The following is a 19,773-nucleotide window of genomic DNA, read 5'->3' as shown; positions in this document are numbered from 1 at the left end:
GCTTCCTACAGGGTGCTTGGCCTCAGTCCTCCTGGCAGAGGTGGCCAGAGACCCTTAGTGCCCATCAACAGTCGATGTGTGGTCTGAAGGGAACAGGACGTAAGAGTGGAGGCAGGGAAGGAGTCAGACTTCATGAAGGGCAGCGACCTCTTTCTGACAGACTTATTAATAGGGCACTGGGCTGAATGCAGCTGACGCTTGGCAAGACTTTGGGAGAGTGGAGGAGGGGTCAGAAGTACGTGGAGCCATGTACATGGTAGGGAAGGAGTGGCCAGCCCGAGAATGAGCAGATTTGAAATCCTGAAATTGAACAAGGAACCTGAATTGAGGATCAGTGTGCTCCCAGGACCCTACTGTAGGTTTATTTATAGAACAAATAGGGAAAGGAATTATTCATCCAAGGGGAGATCAGGGGGTTCTTCCTCATCAGAGTCAAACTCAGCATTTTCATCTTTTATCCATCGACCTTGTCCATCTGGGACCCATCCAGAGCTGGAAACATGGGAGGAAAGAGAACTGGTCAGGGAAGAGCTTTATAGAGAGGGTGCTGAGTTCCATCCTGGGAGCCCACAGGGTACAGAAAGAACCAAGCCCTGTATGTCACCCTGAGGCTTACATAAGCCTGCCCCCATATAAACAAACAGACAAACATAACTTTAAAAAGCACTGGTGATGAGAAAAAAGCAGTTGGATTGGTTGGAGAGAAGGAAGGTCAAGGGAAAAAAGAGAGAGACCTGAGGACCGTGACCTGGCGGACTCACCTTCGGAGGGTGAGGTAATGGTTCAGGACTCGGCGTTTTGCGGGGCTCATGGGTGCAGAAGGCAGGACAGCTGCTGACTCTTTGGCGTTCGATCCTGTCCTAGGCTCGGTTTCCCTGCTGATGTCTGAACTCTGGAGTCCAGCCTCTGGGGCTGGCGAAGGAGAACTGGAGACAGAGACAGCAGGTGCTTCTGGTCTGGGCAGAAAAAAAACAAAGCTGGTAAAATGCGGCTCTGGGGCCTCCAAAGTCGCAAACGTAGTACTTCCCAAACTGAGTTCCTCAAGTTTTTTTTTCTTGTAGTTTTTCTTTCTTTGCACTTGAGGGACAGAGGCTGGCAGCTCTCTGTGACTTTGAGGCCACCTTGGTTTAAATAGCAGGGTTCCAACACAGCCAGGGCTACAGAAAGAGACCCTGTCTCAATAACAAACAAAAAAGAGTACCACCATGCTCAGCTAATGTTACTATTCTCCCCCCTGCCTTTTTTTCTGTTTGTTTTTCTGAGACAGGGTTTCTCTGTGTAACCCTGGCTGTCCTGGACTTGCTTTGTAGACCAGGCTGGCCTCGAACTCACACAGATCTGCCTGCCTCTGCCTGGCAAGTGCTGGGATTAAAGGCTCCCGCCACCACCTTCAGGCCCCATTATTTTTTTTTTTAAAAAACATCTCTATTAGTATTTCTCAGAATATAAATTTCCTTCTACCCTTTTCCACTTCTGGCTTCCCCATTCCACAGACCTGTGCTTTCTCCTGCAGCAACTGTTATAGTGTGGAGCTCTGTGCAGAGCACTCTGGGTGATTAGTCGAGTCTGGGTTAGCAAAGGAGCCTGGTTATGGAGAGAAGAGACAGAGCTGTCAGGAACAAGCCCTTTGTCTCTTGTGTGCAGTATAACCGTGCCTGAACAACATCTGGCCTACTATCTCACCTCAACTTTGCTCTCTGTCTTCAATTCATTCTGTGGTCTTGGATTTTGTTCTGTTCCTTTGCCTGACTGCTTTTTGCCATAGAAAAGCTTCAAACCTGAGAAGAAAAGCAAAGGGAATAAAAAGCACAATGACCAGTGGTTTGCCTCGAGTCTGTTCTCTATCTCCTGCCTTCCCACCTTCTCCTATACTTACTGGACAGATGTTTCTTGCCCGCACGGTGGGTAGTCAGCATGGCAAGGGTGTCTAGTACTGGTCGATGGGGGCAGATGGCACAGGCAAAGCTAGGGGAATGAGAAAAGAAGTGAACGATAGCTGGGTATAATGATGCGTGCCTATTCCCAGCACTCAGGAGGCAGAGGCAGGTGGATCTCTGTGAGTTCGAGACCAGCCTGGTCTACAAATTGAGTTCCAGGACAGCCAGAGCTACACAGAGAAACCCTGTCTCGAAAAAACAGAAGTCAAAAGAAACAAAAAAGGTGACTAATGATAAACCTATACGTGTGGTTCTCGAGATTGCAATCAGGAGTGCTCCTGCCATGGCCAGTAGGATCTCTCATAGCACCCCACCAACTCCCAATGTCTCCCGATCTCCACCTCTTCCAATCTTCACTTCCCGCCAAAGAATCCTATTATACTCTTGATCTTCTTAGTAACAAAAGTTTGTTGAGCCTCTGACCGCAGAATCCCCAGGCTTGATCCATTCTTCGCTCTCACCGTCCATCACGCAGCATCAGCGCTTCATCCTCTGGGATGTAACTAGCCAGCAAGTCACCAACTCTTCGTTTCTGCAGAATAGGAGAAATGAGTAAGTGGGACGGGTGGAAGGAAAATATGGATAAGGAGTCAAATGGCATGGGGCTAAGCAGATTATAGGGCAGAAGAAGGGGACATCACTCAGTTCTGGCCCCCTAAATCAATCCCCTAGGTTTTTCTTTCTTTCAATCCCCTTTCTTTCAGAGCAAAAAAAAAAAAAAAACAAAGCAACAGGGCAGGGCGGCTGACGCTGGTCAGACTCTTACTAAGGCTTACTTTGAGCACATTGAGCTGACTCCAGTCGTCTCCTTCCCTCTTGAAAGACATCGCGACTACGAGACCCAGAAATGATAAACTCTCCTACGCCCACTTCACTGCTCCTTTAGGCCACCGTAGGAGAAGTACGCGATCGCTTTCCCTACTTCCGGTTTCTTGCTAGTTGAGTCTGTACTTCCGGGGAAGAGTTTCCATGCATGCACCGCGTGAGCCGGAAAACCCACCTCCAGCGCCTGCATTTCCTATGACGCTTCGAGGACGCTGTGCCTTTTGGGAAATGAAGTCTTTTGTTTGTGTATTTTATTTATTTTATTTTTTCAAAGAGCTACCCGCTCACCTGGACACAGGCCCGCGCATCTCGAAGTATCCAGGTGTTTGGAGACCCAAGAGCTTGTACGTGGAGCTGGAGCTTCAGGATGGGACCCTCCTGATGTGGGGCTAGGCTTCGGGATTCTCAGTGGATAGTATACTACAAACTCTCACAGTCCTCTGGCTCCTCCGTCTCAGCCACAGCCTACCTGGGGTGGGCCTGATTTGGAACAGAGAGAATGTGGGGGCTTCCGGCTGCTCTAGGTGGGGGCACACTGAAGGAAGAGTGTTGATGAGGGTGTCTGGGGTTCAGAGGTCAGAGATCAGGCTTGCGAGAAGTTGGGGAGGGGGCATCGAAAGTCGAAGGGGTCAGCGAGTGACAGCTCAGGCAAGATACTTATGGATAAGGGGCTTGAGGAGGGAGAAATGCAACTGGCCTGGCAGACTTCTTAGGGTACGGACCGTAACCCCAAGCTCGGGAAGAAGCAGCAAGAGGAGGAGGACGAATGTAGTCTCTCGAGAGCGAGGAGACTGAAGAGAGACCGGAGAAGAGAAAAGTAATTCCCTGAATATCGATTCCTTGCCTTCGGCCGTCACTGTTGGCCAATTAGCTGGGCTATCCTCAGTTGTGACGCTAGATCTTGGCAGCCCGAGGAGATGGCTTCTCCCTCTAGACAGCCTCCACTCGGGGGGTCAGGGCTGCTGCATGGGAGCCGTGCTCGTTCTTATGGAAGCCTGGTACAGTCATCCTCCTCCCCAGTGAGGGAAAGACGCCTGGAGCATCAATTGGAACCTGGAGACACCCTGGCTGGACTAGCACTCAAATATGGGGTGACGGTGAGTCTTCTAGGATTGGGCTGTGAGAACCGTTTAGGAGAAATGTAGCCCCCAGGAGAAAGTGGGTGGCCCGCTAAACAGCCTCCTCTGAAATTATCCTAATTATATTATGATCTGTTTCTTTCTTATTTTGTTTTCGCAGCTCAGTGTAGCACTATCTACTTGGGACAGATCTGCTCTACTCTCCCAGTAGGAGGAGCAGATCCTGTGGCTTGTGAGAGGTGGGGGCGGGGTTTATTGCCATTAACCTATTTGGACCTTGTGTCCCTATTAACTTGAGACTTAAGACTGATAACCAGTTTCATCAAGGTCAAATAACTTGAATGTCATAGGTTTCAGATAGGTCTGTCCGACTCTAATGCCCATGCGATTCGCCATGGAAAAAACAAAACACAAAACAAAACCGAGTGACATTTACAGCAAATCATTTACAGCAAATAAAGAAGAGCTGACTTTTAGTAGAGTTCCTAACTCTAGTTCTTATTTCCGCTCCAGGGCTCTGCTTTCTTTATGTACCCTCTACATACACCAAGTATTTCAGGTCATACCTAATGGGCATACCTTGATGGGCATAAAAGGTATCTTGCATTAAAGTTACAGCCTTCCCATCTACATCCTGTTTTACCAGTTGCGAACAAATGTTGAATTTAGACAATCAGTGCTGTGCTTAAAGCATTATGGTAACCCTTTTCTGGAGACAAAGCATAAATGTATGTTGTGCTCATGTAATTTAAGTTCACATGAGAAAAGGAGAGGAAACAATGGGTTATGTAAAGAATATTGACAAGGGGTGGGAACTCTGAAACTATTCATTTTTGCTTGAAGTGGGAGTGGATATTACTTGCTATTTTCTGGGGAAAGGGTGGATCGTCTAGTCTGTTGTTGCTGTGTAGCCCAAGCTGGCATTTACAGTCTTCTTCCACCATGAGTGCTGAGATTAGCGGTGTGACCACCACATCTATGGTGCAGGTTTTGGGAGTACCATCACCATGGGGACTGAAGACTTAGAAACTTTTCTCTCCGTGTTTCCTTCTACAATCTGTTTAACCCAATTGTTTATACCCTTGTCTTCCAGCAGTCTACAAACTCTTTAAAAGCAGAAACAGTTTTCTTTTAACTTTATGTCTCTGAACTCTGGCATAGTGTCAGTCACATGGAAGTTTAAAAGATGACTGAAAGCCACTGGGCACAGTGGCGCACACCTGTAATCCCAGCACTCTGGAAAGCAGAATCAGGCAGACTCTGTGAGTTTGAGGCCAGCCAGCCTGGTCTACAAAGTGAGTCCAGGACAGTCAAGGATACACAGAGAAACCCTGTCTCGGAAAAACAGAAAACAAACAAACAAAGATGACTGAAAGCTTTGCGGCATGACAGTGCAGGCCTTTAATCCCAACACTCTCGGGGCAGAGGCAGGAGCATCACTGAGTTCAAGGCCAGTCTGGTCTACCTAGTGAATTCTAGGACAGAGAGGGCTACACAAAGAAACTGTCTTGAAAAGACAAAAAAAAAAAAAAAAAAGTCTGAAATCCAGGCTTGGTGGTGCAGACCTATAATCTCAGCCCTCGGGATGCCAAGGCAAAGGGATGCAGGGTTCCAGGCCAGCTACACTCAAACAAGACCACGGGAACTGGTGAGGTGAAGGTGTAGTTCAGTGGCAGAATGCAGAAGAGAGAAGGCTAGACACTTCCTGTGGGGGCTAAATAAAGAAAGCCCTTGAATCCTCGTTTGGATTATATTGTTTAGCCAATGAGGAGCTTTTAGGAAGTTGCTAAGCCAGCCAGAGGGTTAATCACATTTTTCTAGATATCAAGAGGAAGATATGTGGATATGAAAGAGGAAGAGCAGCTAAGGGTGGTGTTAGTCGGCAAGAATGTGAGAAGTATGAGATTTTTATTTATTTATTATTGGAGGTCTGCTAGGGATCCAGCCTAGGGCTTTGCACATGCTAGGCAAGTGCTGCCCCATGGAGCTATAGCTCCAGACCCATCCAGAGCCATCCATCTATTTATCTGTCTGTTTGTCGGTCTATCTATCTATCTATCTATGTATCTATCTAATTATTAGCCAGCGTCTCAATATGTAGCCTGGTTGTCTTCACACTCAGAGCTCTGCCTGTGTCTGCTTTCCGAGTGCTGGGAGTAAAGATGTGAACTGTTAGCTGGGTGGCACGCGCCTTTAATCCCAGCCCAGCCCGGGGAGCAGAGTAGGGGAGGCAGAGGCAGGTGGATCTCTGAGGTCAAGGCCAGCCTGGTCTACAGAGTGAATTCCAGGACAGCCAGGGCTACACAGAGAAACCCTGTCTAAAAAAAGTGTACTAGCATACGTGGCTCAGCATTATTTATTTATTAAATGTATTTTTAGTGTTTTGCTTACATGTGTGTCTGCATGCCATGGGGGTGCCTGGTGCCTACAGAGGTCAGAAGAGGGCATTGGATCACTGGAACTGGAGCTGAAATAGCTGTGAACCACTATGTGGGTGCTGGGAATTGAACCCTCCTTTGCAAGAGGAGCAAGTGCTCTTAACCACTGAGCCATCTCTCCAGCCCCTCAGCTCTCATTTGGAAGACTTTAAATACTAGTAGCTTGTTTTGTTTTGTTTGAGACAAGGTCTCAAGGAACCCAAGCTAGCCTCAAACTCATGTATGGAAAATGACCTTCAATTCAAGCTCTCTGGCTCTACCTCTAGAGGGCTGGTGTTGTTCTCTTTTCAGTGGGGGCCTGGATCTCAGCTAGGGTCCTAGAACTTGGTTTCCAGATGGAGAACAGTTTCCGTTCTGTCAGCTAGATCACTTTAGGGTGAGACCCACTAAGGGTGAGGTGCACCAAGCTGGGGTGTGGGAAAGGTTTTCCACACAGTGTTACAGTTTGGCTAGATTAGCATGAGATCTCTGGTGGGCATTCCAAAGCATGTAGCAACACCAAAGTGTTGCAGCTCCTGGTCCAGCTGCTGTGCGAAGCATGGCAGAGGTGTGGGCGGAAGCCCATGCTTGCTCGGCTTGCAGCTGAGACACAGGCCCTCGAGGCCTAGCCTTTGCTGGGCCAGAGTGAGAACAGGCCTTGTGGAGGATAAATGAGGAATCCCAGCAGGTCTTGAATCGGGAAAGCAGGTACCTTTATTCATGTGAAATCAAGGGCAATATAAACCCTGGGCAGACAGAGGGATTTCAAGGATGAATGTATCTGATTTGCTGGGGTCAGGGGTACTTAGTGGTCCTATCACAAGAAGGAAAATACAGTATTTAATTAGCTTATTGGGGGTATATCTCCAAGTACAATTGAAAGTCACCGCTAAACTAAGATTTTTAGCAGGTTCGGCATTTTAGGGATTCATAGATGCTTGCTAGAGCAGTTTTCTTATCTGCGAAGGGTCTGGCCTATAATCTGCCCTGAGGGCTGTGTAATGTTCCTTACAAAACTTGGGGTCACTCTGATCAGGGGAGACTTTTAAAACCCCACTGAGAAAAGGGAGTCTGTCATCATAGATCTAACACAAATAATTTACTACACAACTTCAGCCTTGTCCAGCAGAGCCCCAGGACTGGCAACTCCTGTTTTGGTAGCTTTTAAGTAAATAAAAGGGTTGTATGCTTGTTTGTTTGTTTGTTTTTGTTTTTGTTTTGTTGTTGTTGTTGTTGTTTTGCCTCAATAATTGTTACAAATGTGAAGGTGTCCCAAGACTAGAAAGTATAAACACTATAAAATAACCTTAACATCAGCCTTTTATTTTAGCTGGATTGTTTTGGAGCCAAATAAAATTGTACAGTTACTTAAAAGCTTTGAGTCCGCGGCCTCTGAAGAAGGCTCACGTGGTAAGTTGGTTAACAAAAGTGCTTGCCTAACTAGGTGCGGTGGCACGCCTGTAATCCCAGCACCCGGGGCGGCAGAGGCAGGCAGATCTCTTCGAGTTCGAGGCCAGCCTGGTCTACAAAGTGAGTCCAGGACAGCCTGTACAGAGAAGCCCTGACTTGAAAAACGAATTTCTTGTAAGTGCTTACCAAGTAAGCATAAGAAACAGGCCAGCAGCCTCCAGGCTCCACTCCAGCTGCGCATGTCTCCTCAGCACACACACCAATAATAAAAGCTTGAGATAACGAGCCAGGCAGGTTTGGAGATTTAGCCGGCCTACATAGTGAGAAAGAAGGGAAAAAAGCCGAGATGCTATATAAGATTGGTGGATTTTACTGTCAGTCATTAATTTTGGGTGATTTTTTTTTAAGATGGAACAGATTAAGCGTACAAACCGCCTTTACACTAATGACTCCATCTTCCTGAAGAAAACGCTCTACATCCCCATCCTGACAGAGCCCAGAGACCTGTTCAATGGTTTGGATTCCGAGGAGGATAATGATGGGGAGGAAGAGGTGCACCCAAGTAAGGATGATGTCGCTCCACGTTCAGTGAAGAGGAAGACTCAAGAGTCAGGTGCAGGCTGGGCCAATGGCGCAGCACTCCCACCTCACCAGGAAGCCTCCACCCCCAGCCACGACCTTTCTGCCTCTGATTTTCTTAAGAAGCTTGACTCACAGATCAGCCTGTCAAAGAAGGCTGCTGCCCAGAAGCTGAGGAAAGGGGGAAGTGGGTGAGTCTCCAGCAGGTCCCTGCAAGTCCCTGCAGAGACCCCTTTCCTTAAACTGAACACAAACTGATAAAGTAACCAAAGTGCCTGAAGAAGCAAGAGGATGTCTTTTTCCTCATGTGGTCCCAAGACCAGGAACCAGTGGCAACTGGAGGGGGGTGAGGTGGTGGGAAAACTGGTTCTGTGGATTCTGTCCTCACTAACTGAGGACTGTGAAGACATGTTAGGACTAGTTTTCTAGATATTGAGAGTCCACCCAGCTCATGAAGTAAAGGAAGGTAGCCCCCCTCCCCGCCCGTTACTACACCTTTTCACTTGGTCCATTCTCGGGTTCTTGCCTCCATCTGTTGCTTTCTCCCTGTCTTCACCCGCAGGGGACCCGAGGAGGGTGCAGGTCTCTACCCCAGCTCCCCTCGGATGCAGCAGCGAGCAGTCCTGGGTCCTGTGCCACTGACCCGGACATCTCGGACCCAGACACTGCGGGACCAGGAAGATGAAATCTTCAAGCTCTGATGTTTCCAGAACTGAAGAGAGAAGCAGGATGTCTGAAGGAACAGCTTGAGGGGGAGAGGAGTCTGAGGTGAGGCTCAAGAGCAGAGCGTCCCAGCCTGCCTCACTCCTCTCCAGCCATCTTGGCCAGCCTCTGTGTCAAGATTTCCCCAGCTGGGGACACTTTTCAGCAAGAGTAGGAAATGGGCCAAATCTAGAGTTGTCCTTTAGATTCAAAGGCTCTTCTATGCCCTTGCTGTCCCTTCCACCATTCCCTGGCCTTAGAGCAGGGAAGCAGAGACCCCGCCCCACCTCAGTGATGTTACCTAATTTATTTGGTGCTATACTGAAGTAATATTTATTTGCTATATCTAACCCCTTCCTCCTCTTAACTGAAGAAATGGGGTTTCCATATCACTGAAGAGAGGGGGAAACCCAGAATAGTGAGTGGGGGTGGCTGCTACTTAACCTCCCTAGCCAAGCATGTTCCCGAGGCCAGGAGGTGAGCGAAACACACCACAGAGAATGGCAGGTCGCGCCGAGGCTTTCCCCACTCTCAAGGTCAATTATTGGGGCTTGGCTGAGCAATACCTACAAATCTCCAGCTCTTGGCTCTGAGAAACAGCAGTGGAGTAGGGTACTGACTGAGTGCTCTCTGCCACCACCCCACCCTTCTTCCCATTCCTCTGCTCCACCATGGTGGGGCTAGGGGCTAGAAGAAGGTGCCTTGGGGGTCAGAGGAGGACAGTGGCAAAAGTGTCTTAGTCACACATCCCCAGCCTGCCTAGGTCACTTGGTATGTATCTGTAATCTGTAGCCCTGATCTCAGTACAGTTTGTCTTTTGTTCTTTAAGCTGAAGAAGTAGGCATAGCAGCTCAGTAGTGCTGGGAGTCTGCCTGCCTCCTGCTCAGGAATGGGGAAAGGGGAGATGTGTTGTGTCTAGACCTCTCCTCTGTGTCCGGCCTGCGTGTGGAGCTAGAGAGATTAAACAGTGAGCCCTGTGCATGTTTTAGTGGTTTTATTCCCCTGTGCTTCCCCTCCCCCAGCACCTTCTACACAGCCTCTGCTGTGTGCCCAAGCTCCGGGAGATCCGGAGGGAGGTCTCTGATGGCCACCTTCCTCCTTCTGGCCCTTAGTGCCCCCTTCCTTGGGTTTGAGGAGGAGGAGGCCCTGTCCCAGGCAGCCCTCCTGGGAGAAGCAGACCCGAGTTTCACTTCTGCGGTCAGCTGTTCCCTTTGCTGGCAACTGGACAGGAAAGCCGCCTCACTCGGCTCAGAGCTGCTCTTCTCCACCAGCGGTTTGGGAGTGGGGGCTGTATCCGCGTCGTCAACACTCTTGGGAGAGAATGAAGCCAGGGGATTGAAAAGCATTTGTGCAGGGTTAGAAAGCCTGAGCTGTCATTTTCCTGGTCAGTCATTTTGCCAAAGTCCAGTGTGCTGGGCTCTGGGGCCTCAGAGCTTCCCCTCATCGAGCAGCTTCCGGAGCCCGTCACAGATCTTGCCAAGGTGCTGAGTGTAGTCAGGCCCGTAGAGGGCAGCGAGCAGGTCAGGGTCAGAGTAGTGATCAAACACGTGTCTGATGCGGTCATGTGACTTGGGTGTGAGGTGGTGCTCCACCAGCTCCAGCAGAATGTCCCGGCACTCGACCAGCAGGCCTGCTAGCACTGCAGCCTCAAAGGTGAAGTCCACCTCGCCAAAGCTAAGCGCGGTCATCGCGCCCTGCCGGAGCTTCTGGCGAAATTGTGTAGCCAGAGCCAGCTCCCCAGGACCGAAGCAGCCACTACGGTGCAGCACGGCCACCTTCACAGCCACCTTGATCAGGTCTTTGATCACCCGTTGTGCCTTGGGCCGGCTGTGTGTGTATTCTTTGGACACACGGTAAAGCTCATCTAGGACCTCGCTGCTGGTCTCGTCGATAAAGAGATGAGCCACAGACCGCCCAGCCATTTTACTCAGTAGCTTTTTCTCGGCTTGTAATGCCAGACTCTTGGAGCTGAAGGACTCCATGGTACATGGGGTGGGTATGTGGTCAGTCACCAGAAGAGGCCACAGGCTTCCTTAGAGAAAAAGAGAGAAATGGCTTTTCCCCATTTTCTCTGCTCTGACTGCTTTGTATTGCCTCTCCCTTTGGCCCCCTCCATCCTGTAAGTCTTGCTTCTGCTTTTTCATGTTAGTGCTATAAACTGAGACATCTGTGTCTCCAAAACATCCCAAGGAGCAGGGAGAGCCCTAGCTGGACAAGTGTGGGCATCATTGGAGTCTTAGGGCAGGAGGCTACTGCCATGATGGAGAGCATAATGCCCATTTGGCAGGGAACTGGCACAGCTGCCCTCTGTCTCCAGGCTCAAGATCAAGAGCCCGTGTGAGTGGAGGGACCATATAACCTTACAAGAAGTGGGAGATACAGCGGCCTCCAGAAACCTAATAAGAACACTTGGCTTTTTTTTTTTTTTTTTTTGATAACCTTTTTTTTTTTTCCTTTTCTTTTCTTTCAAGACAAGGGTTTCTCTGAGTAGCCTTTGCTCTGTAGCCCAGGCTGGCCTTTGAAGTCAGAGATCTGCATGCCTCTGCTTCCAGAGTCCTGGGATTAAAGACGGTGTGTCACCGCCTGTAAGAAAGGCTAAGAGACCGTAAGCAACTTGGCCTAGTAAATGATGAAAACAAGCTTAAAGGACTGGAGAGGTGGCGCAGTTCACACACTCACAGACGACTCAGCATCCCCTCTAACTAGCTCCAGGGAGATCCAACACCTCTGGCCTCCACAGGCACACTCACACATACACATAATTTAAAATAACAAAAAGAAGCTGTGAAAAAAAATCAGACTACAAGTCCAATAATCCTCCCAGAGTCCCTACCCAGCAAGTAGTGCTGTCAGGGAGGTCACAGCCCACCAAAGAAGGCTGGGGCGGCAGCAGTGGGGTCTGAGGCTGGTGAGACGGAACCAAGTCCCCCTCCCATCCCCCGCCCCCTGCGGTATATCCTGTGCCGAAGTCCAGGGTCCTCTCACCATGGTCCTTGACTGCTTCTGTTGTTTTGCTTCTTACTTCCCCCTCCCCTGCTCTGCAGGATGTGGCTGTGACCGCAATGGGGAGCAACCTCACCCTCTCCCCCAAATGAAACTAGGAGCCTGAAGAGACACAGGGAGGATAGCCAGGGGCCTCTCCCCGAGCTGAATCATTCCAGTGGGAACCTGCCATCTTGATTTGCTACTGGCTTGCCCTGAGCTTTGTCTCACTGTCCTCCATGGTGGAGGTGATTGCTCCATAGGAGCTTGCCTTCCCTTCCCGCCTTGCCTTCCTGTTACCTGCTTTCCGTTGCCCCTCTTGCATTTCCATTTAGGTCCCCAGTCCTCTCAAGGTCTCTCTGTCACTTGCTCTTTTTCTAGCCTCTACTTCAACCCCATGAATCTCTAGCCTGGCTACGCTTTTACTTTGAGTCACTGTACTTCCATGTCTGAAGAGATTTTACTTGTCTAAACCTCTGTCATACCCCGCTATGCACCTCCATCCCTCAGCCCTCGGCCCAAGCCAGCTCTCTTTCTCTTTCTCTCTTGCTCCATCCACTAAAAGCATTCTGTCATGGGATGGGCGTGGTGGTAGTGGAACCCAGGATTTCTCCAAGTGAGAGTTTCACACAATGGAAAGGTAAGGGTAAAGGGGTCGGGATGTGCTGTCACTGTCATTTAGAAACCCGCCCCTCTGTCCTTGCCAGTCTCTCACCTGCTGTGCGCTGGGTGCCAGTCTTGCCTTAGATGTGCCTGAGAGCTAACAGAATGGAGAAGCGCCTAAGTAAGAGGCCCTTTGGTCTAGCCCCACCCCAAGTCCCGCCTACGTACTCTCCACCTCCGGTTCATCACCACTGTCACCAAGAAGGCCTGAGTCCCAAGAGCAGCCTAGAAATAAGACAAAGGTCAAAAGGCAGGGAAATCTGTAGGAAGCTCCAACTCTGAGGTGGGAAGGAGGGAATCACACACCCTCCGCCCAAGCTGTCTGCTTCTTTCTTGCTGCCTAATATTCTGTGGTACTTAGAACCATGGAGAGTCCAGATATTTTAACGTGGGAGACAGCCAGGGAAGTACTGAAGATCATCGAGTGGTGTAGTAGAACAGCATTATCACAAGCATCTTCGGGCCCTGGCAGATAAGAATGCCACCGACGGTCCCTCCTGGCCTTCAGTACCGGCAGGAGGCAGGTGCCGAGGTTAAGGTTGCTGAGCCATCTATGGCCAGCAGGTGTCAGCATCGAGCTGAAACACTAGAGGACCGAGAACTGAGTGTAATAGCTGTTAAAGGGCCTGGGAATGAGGACATTCTCCAGCAAGGCAAACACTATGCCTTTAATCCCAGCACCCTGGACGAAGAGACAGGTGGATCTCTGAGCTCCAGGCCAGCCTGGTCTACAGAGTGAGCTCCAGGCCAGCCAGGGATTCCAATGTTCTCTTCTGGCCTCTGGAGTCACCTGCATACACCTGGTCCACAAACATACACTTGGGCACACACAGACTCACAACTCTTATAAAGGAATTAATTACATAAGAATCCAGTAAGAGGCCTTGGGATTCAGCAATTTAAAAACAACTGGGGGCCAGAGAGATGGCTCAGTGACTAGAACCTGTCTCGTAACCACTTGTCAGCTCCAGGCGGTCTAATACCTTCTGACCTCCTTGGGAACCAAAACACATGTGGCATAAACACACACATATAAAAAAAAAAAATCTTTAAAAACATTTTTAATGAATGTGCATGCGTCATCCTCAGGAACCTGGTCTGGTTCACTTCCTTTGATGCAGGGTCTCACTGGCCAGTCTCAGAGTTTCTATCGCTTTAAAACACCATTCTTGGGAAGGAAAGTTCTATTTTGCTTACACTTTCATATCATAGTCTGTCATAGAAGGAAGTCAGAGCAGGAACTAGTGCAGAGGCCACTGAGGAACATGTTTACCCCATGACTTTCGTAGCCTCTTACGGCACCCAGGTGCGCACAGTGAGCTGGGCCCTCCCATGTCAACCGTCAACCAAAAAAAAAAAAAAGCGCCACACCTGGATGTGGGGGCTCACACCTTTACACCCAGCACTAGTGAGGTAGAGGAAAGCAGGTCTCTGTGGGTTCAAGATCAGCCTGAGGTACTTAGGAAGTTCCAGGCCAGCCAAGGCTACACAGTAATAGTGAGAACCTATCTCAAATTTCTCTTTCTTTTTTTCTGAGGCTGGGTTTTTCTGGTTTTTTCTCACTCTGTAGACCAGCCTGGCCTCAAACTCATGGAGATCCACCTGCCATCTCCCTGCTAATTTTTTTTTTCTTAAATAACTAAAGGTCCATGGAAATGGGGACAAAGCACTCAGCCTATAAGATGTCTGCCTTTCGTGGGAATGCCTGAGTTTAATCCATAGTTCTTATCTAAAAACACCAGGCAAAGCAGAACACACTGGTCAGATCAGCACAGGAAGAAGAGAGAGGAGCGTCGCACTTGCTGGCCAATCTGGCAAAAGCGACTAGCTCCAGATGCAGAGACCTGTCTCAGAAGCAAGGTGGTAGAGAAAGACATCCGCCACACACTGAGGAGATGATGGCACGGTGATTGAAAGCACTTGCGGCTCTTCCAGGGGACCCAGGTTTGGCCTGTAACTCCAGCTCCAGAGGACCCAACCCCCTCTTCCTGCCTCCATGACCACCCACAAGCATGTGCACGTATAAACAGACACAAACTTATAAATAATAAGGCTGGGTGTGATGTTCCACATCTTTAATCCCAGCACTCAGGAAGTAGACACAGGCAGATCTCTGTGAGTTCCAGGCCAGCAAGGGCTACCCAGTGAGACCCTGTCTCAAAACAAAACAAAACAAAGGGCCAGAGGGGTACCGAAGCAGTCAAGAACACTTGCTGCTCTTGCAGAGGACCCAAATTTGAGTCTAGGAACCCATGTGGTGGCTCACAACCACCTGTAATTCCAGTTCCAGAGGAACTGAAGAGGCCACACCCTCTTCTGACCTCATCAGGCACAGCACACACAGATACGCACGGAGACAAAACAACCACACACAAAAAATTAAAGGATGAAAAAAACAAATCATATACATATTTCTTGATGCATCTGAAGAAATTCACATATATAACTGATATAAATATATATAAGAATTCATGAGAATGAAGTGAGAGGTGAGAAAGCCAACATTTGCGTACTATACTCGGCTAGACGTTAGTAAATTTCAGTTAAACCTCATATTCCCTTTTAATGGGGTAGGCTGGCTGGTGTTTGTTGTTGATTAGGCAGGGTCTCACGAAGCACAGCTGGCCTCAGACTCACTATGTGCATTACAGTGACCCAGAACTCCTAACTGTTCTGCTTCTGCTTTCTAATTCATCACTATACTCCCGTGTTGCTTTTGTTGTTTTTTTCTTGATATGCAACTCTGATGGGCCTGGAATGCACCCTGTAGACCAGGCTGGCCTTGAACCTGCAATGGATCCTTGCATCTCTGTCTGCCTACTGCCAGTATTATAGGCATTAGCCACCACACTTGACTTCTGTATGTTTTATGCGTGTGTGTACGCACATGTCTGCATGTGGAGGCCAGAGGTTACTGTCAGTTGCTTATGACTTTTTACCTTATTTTATGCAGACCGAATGCAGATTTCCCGAGAGGAGGTGAGGGGGACTACCGAGAGCGGAGCATCCCTCCACCTTAGCCGGGTTTTGTTTGTTGCTTAAATTTTCACTGTAACTAGAGCATGTGTGCCTGAGAGCATGCACGTGTATGGTGAGCATTTGGAATTCAAGAGAAGGATTAAGATTCCCTGCAACAGCCCATGGGGGTCAGAAGGGAAGTAAGATCACTGGAGATAGTGATAGGTGTAAGCCACTAATATGTGGGTGCTGGGAACTGACCCGGGGGCCTCCGAAAGAGCAGTTAGTGTTTGTTTGTTTGGTTTTGTTTGTTTTTGAGATGGGTTTCTCAGTGTAGCCTTGGCTGTCCTGGGCTCACTTTGTAGACCAGGTTGGCCTCAAACTCACAGAAATCTGCCTGCCTCTGCATCCCTGAGTGCTAGGATTACAGGCCTGTGCCACCATGCCAGCTCACAGTTAGTGCTCTTAGCATCTGTCCAGCCCAAGTTTGTTTGTTTGTCTATTTATTTATTTGTGGTTTTTCGAGACAGGGTTTCTCTGTGCAGTCCAGGCTGTCCTGGATTCACTTTGTAGACCAGGCTGGCCTCGAACTCACAGAGATCCACCTGCCTCTGCTTCCTAGAGCACTGGGATTTAAGGAGTGTGCCACTATACTTGGCTTTATTTTCTTTAAAGTGTATATATCTGTGTGTATATGCCACTTTTATTTGAGTGTCCTTGGAGACCAGAAGAGGGTGTTGGGTTCTCTGGAACAGGAGTTCCAGGCAGTTGTAAGCTGCCATGGGGCTGCTAGGAACTTAACTCAGGTCCTCTGAAAGAGGAAAAGGGGGGGATTGGTTGTTTGGTTTATTTTGGTTTTGGTTTTCTAGATAGGGTTTCTCCGTGTAGCTGTCCTGGAACTCACTCTGTATAGACCCAGGCTGGCCTCGGACTCAGAGATCTGCCTGCCTCGTCCTTCTGACAGCTGGAATTACAGGTGTGTGCCACCACTACCCAGCTTGGAGGAAGGGTTCTCAAGGGCTGAGCCGTCTCCAGCCCCTCCACCTTAGTTTTTAAAACAAGCTGCCTCACTGAACACGGAGCTCCAGGATACATGGAGAATCCAGGCTTAGAGAGGGGACCTTCACTCACACTGTGTTAAGGCATGGCTCTGTATATTCCATCGTTGATTGCTGAAGCAGCAGAGAGCTACATGCTAACAGATTCCGGTATTGTCATTGCTATTGAGAAATCTCCTGTCTCAATGTTATGTAAAAATTAGTCCCCAGTTATCTGTAATTGGTTAATAAAGAAGCTAAGGAGCCAAAGACTGGGCAGAGGGGACAGTAGGCAGGACTTCTGTCCCCAGTCTGGGGGAGTCTCAGGTAGAGAGAGAAAAGGCAGAGAAGAAGAAGGTTGCCATGCTCTGAGGAGGAGGTCACCATGGAGAAGTCAATAGGGACAAGGATGGAGCAGAGGTGGCCAGGGAGAGACGGGAGGACAGGTAACAGGGCACATGGCTGGGAAGCAGGCCAGGCTAGCAGAGACGAGTTAGAATAGGTAGGTATCTGCCCAGTTATGGTGCGTAAAGCTTATTGATAAATGTCTCATTATGTGGGAGCTAGAGCAGGCATAGAAAATACCTTTAAGTCCAGCATTGGCTGGTCAGCTAGTTCCAGAAACCTCTTGTCTCTGCAACCCCATCACCAAGACTAAGGTTGCTGACACCACACCTGGCTTTTGTGTGGTGCCGGGCATCCAAACTCAGGATGCAGGTATTCATGCTTTAGTGGTAAGGGCGCTGCTGACTCAGAGCCATCTCCCTCGTGGATTTTGATTTTTTGTTTTTTAGAGACAGGATTTTATAAAGATATATTTTTTAAAAAGATTTATTTATTTATTATGTATACAATGTTGTCTGCATATAAACCTGCATGCCAGAAGAGGGCACCGGATCTCATTATAGATGATTTGAGTCACCATGTAGTTGCTGGGAATTGAACTCATGACCTCAGGAAGAGCTGCCAGTGCTCTTAACCTCTGAGCCATCCATCTCTCCAACTCCCAATATGTTACATTTTGGTGGGACTTTTCTAATCACCCACTCTAGTTCCCAAATAAATGAAACAGAGACTTACAGGATTTAGTAATAAGCTTTAAGTACCAGAGCTGAGCAGATATCGATTTATACTAATCCTCTATACTAGTCTTGCTATTTCCCAGCCATGTGCCCCAAGTTACAATATTGGTCCTACCTGGACTGTTTCTGCTCCATCAGGTCAGATCTTAATCACCATCCTTTCTCTACCTCTTCTTCCTTCTCTGTCTTTCTCATGGTCCCTACCTGAGACCCCAAGAGCATCATCATCATCTGGTTTCTCAAGACAAGGTTTCTTTGTGTAGCTCTGGCTGTCCTGGAACTCCTTCTGTAGATTAGTCTGGCCTCGAACTCATAGATCTGCTTGCCTCTGCCTCCTGAGTGCTGGAATGAGACACTACTGCCTGGCTATATGTGATTTTATTAACTACTATACAATGAACATTTGAGGATGTTCATGCATCATCCTGCTCAGTAAATAAATCCTGAAGGACTAAGTTAAAAATACAAAGGAGATGGGCTGGAGAGATGGCTCAGAGGTAAAGGGCACTGGCTACCCTTTCAAAGGTCCTAAGTTCAATTGCCAGCAACCACAGAGTGGCTCACAACCATCTATTATGAGATCTGGTGCCCTCTTCTGGTGAACTGGTGTACATGCTGGCTGAGCACTGTATAGGCAATAAATAATTTTTTAAAAAATAATACACAGGAGATAAGGGCCCTCCATAAATTTGGCTACTTGCCAGGTAAACTGAGTTCAATCCCTGGAATCCATATTTAAAACAAACCAAAAAAAAAATGGCCAGCTAGGTGCATTTTAATCCTATAGCCCTGGGGTGGCAGAGACAGGAGATTCCTGTGGTTCACCAGCCAGATGGACGTGCTCACTTGGCTGGTCCCAGGACAAGGAGGCACCCTGTCTTACGAAATAAGGCTGATCAAAGTATGGTAGTACATGCCTGTAATCTCAGCACTAGGCAGCAGAGGCAGATTGAGGCCAGGCTGGTCTATGTCACAAGTCAGCAAAGACACCTGGGGTAGACCTCTGAACTCTACACATGCACCTGCACAGACATGAAAACACACACACACACACACACACACACACACACACAATCAAGATGATAAGAAGGAAATGGTAGCAAGATCCCAGTTACGCCACTTGATGATGTTCTCATGGGGAAGGCTTTGGTATCTATCTATCTATCCGTCCGTCTGTCTGTCTGACAAACAGGCGATGTCTCACTGTACAACAGGTTGGCTGGGAGCTCACAAAGATCTCCCTGTCTCTGCCTCCAAGCGTTCTTTTCTTCCTGCCTTGCCTTGCTGGGAAACTTACCCAGGGTCTGCGTGTGGCTGAGCAGATAAGCAGGCGTCCTTCCCCTGAGCTGTGTCCTGAGCCCCTCTTTTAGTGCATGCCTAGTGCTCATAAGTATCAGTATCTCAACCCAGCATAGAACTAGCAGAAAACTCAACAAGGAACAAGAATCGTTCAGAAACAAAGAACCAGCTGGAGAGATGGGTCAGTGGTTAGGAGCACTGGCTGCTCTCCCAGAGGGTTCCAATCCCAGCACTGCAGCCCACGGTCCATGGTCCTCTGTAACTCCAGTCCCAGGGATCTGGCCACACGCTCATCCTGCCTCTGAGGGCAACCAGGCATGCATGTGGTACACAGATATGCGTGGAGACAAAACACCCGTACACACAGAACACATATATAAAACTAGTTTAAAATAGAAATAAAAAACTAATAACAATAAGAGTTAATATGAAATGATTAGGAAAATCAAAACCCAAATAATCGAAAACTAACATTTTAGTGGGGTGGTGGTGGCACGTGCTGAATTCCAGCATTCAGGAGGCAGGGGTAGGTGGATCTCTGAATTCGAGGCCGCCTTGTCTACAGAGTGAGTTCAGGACCACAGGAAAAAACTCTGTCTTGAAAAAAAGAAAACTAGAGAAGCCAGCTGTGATGGAGCACACCTCTAATCCCAGCACTCGGGGAGGCAGAGGCAGTCAGATCTCTGTGAGTTCAAGGCCAGCCTGGTCTACAAGGCAAGTCCAGGACAGCTAGTGCTACACAGAGAAACCCAGTCTAGAAAGAAAGAAAGAAAGAAAGAAAGAAAGAAAGAAAGAAAGAAAGA

The 19,773-nt window shown here is 48.6% G+C and overlaps 3 protein-coding genes and 1 pseudogene across 4 annotated transcripts; 1 reads left to right on the top strand and 3 right to left on the bottom strand.

Annotated features, from left to right (window-relative positions):
• Window positions 1-324: 324 nt before the first annotated feature.
• On the bottom strand, window positions 325-2,930 carry Scnm1 (sodium channel modifier 1). Its single transcript, XM_055603730.1, has 7 exons — window positions 2,714-2,930; window positions 2,399-2,469; window positions 1,877-1,965; window positions 1,684-1,778; window positions 1,496-1,584; window positions 762-956; window positions 325-492 (listed from the first exon to the last, which is right to left on the bottom strand). Exons 1-7 carry the CDS (start codon window positions 2,762-2,764, stop codon window positions 390-392), a joined length of 693 nt encoding a protein of 230 aa, XP_055459705.1. The 5' UTR covers window positions 2,765-2,930; the 3' UTR covers window positions 325-389.
• Window positions 2,931-2,986: 56 nt separating this feature from the next.
• Lysmd1 (LysM domain containing 1) lies at window positions 2,987-9,928 on the top strand. Its single transcript, XM_055603731.1, has 3 exons — window positions 2,987-3,859; window positions 8,077-8,438; window positions 8,810-9,928. The coding sequence occupies exons 1-3, from the start codon at window positions 3,680-3,682 to the stop codon at window positions 8,946-8,948; spliced, it is 681 nt and encodes a 226-aa protein (XP_055459706.1). The 5' UTR covers window positions 2,987-3,679; the 3' UTR covers window positions 8,949-9,928.
• Window positions 9,929-9,933: 5 nt separating this feature from the next.
• On the bottom strand, window positions 9,934-12,705 carry Tnfaip8l2 (TNF alpha induced protein 8 like 2). 2 transcript variants are annotated; one of them, XM_055603732.1, is made up of 2 exons: window positions 12,647-12,705; window positions 9,934-10,981 (listed from the first exon to the last, which is right to left on the bottom strand). In XM_055603732.1, exon 2 carries the CDS (start codon window positions 10,929-10,931, stop codon window positions 10,377-10,379), a length of 555 nt encoding a protein of 184 aa, XP_055459707.1. In that variant the 5' UTR covers window positions 10,932-10,981; window positions 12,647-12,705; the 3' UTR covers window positions 9,934-10,376. The 2 variants fall into 2 exon arrangements, with proteins under 2 accessions (XP_055459707.1, XP_055459708.1); XM_055603733.1 differs by having other exon boundaries at window positions 9,934-10,977; window positions 12,647-12,683.
• Window positions 12,706-12,754: 49 nt separating this feature from the next.
• Window positions 12,755-19,773, bottom strand: part of LOC129673890 (60S ribosomal protein L11-like) — a 9,257-nt pseudogene continuing 2,238 nt past the window's right edge.

This window comes from Psammomys obesus, unplaced genomic scaffold, assembly GCF_907164565.1.
Source record: "Psammomys obesus unplaced genomic scaffold, mPsaObe1.curated_primary_1811, whole genome shotgun sequence".
Taxonomy (NCBI): domain Eukaryota; kingdom Metazoa; phylum Chordata; class Mammalia; order Rodentia; family Muridae; genus Psammomys; species Psammomys obesus.
This window is presented reverse-complemented; position numbering and strand designations above follow the sequence as displayed.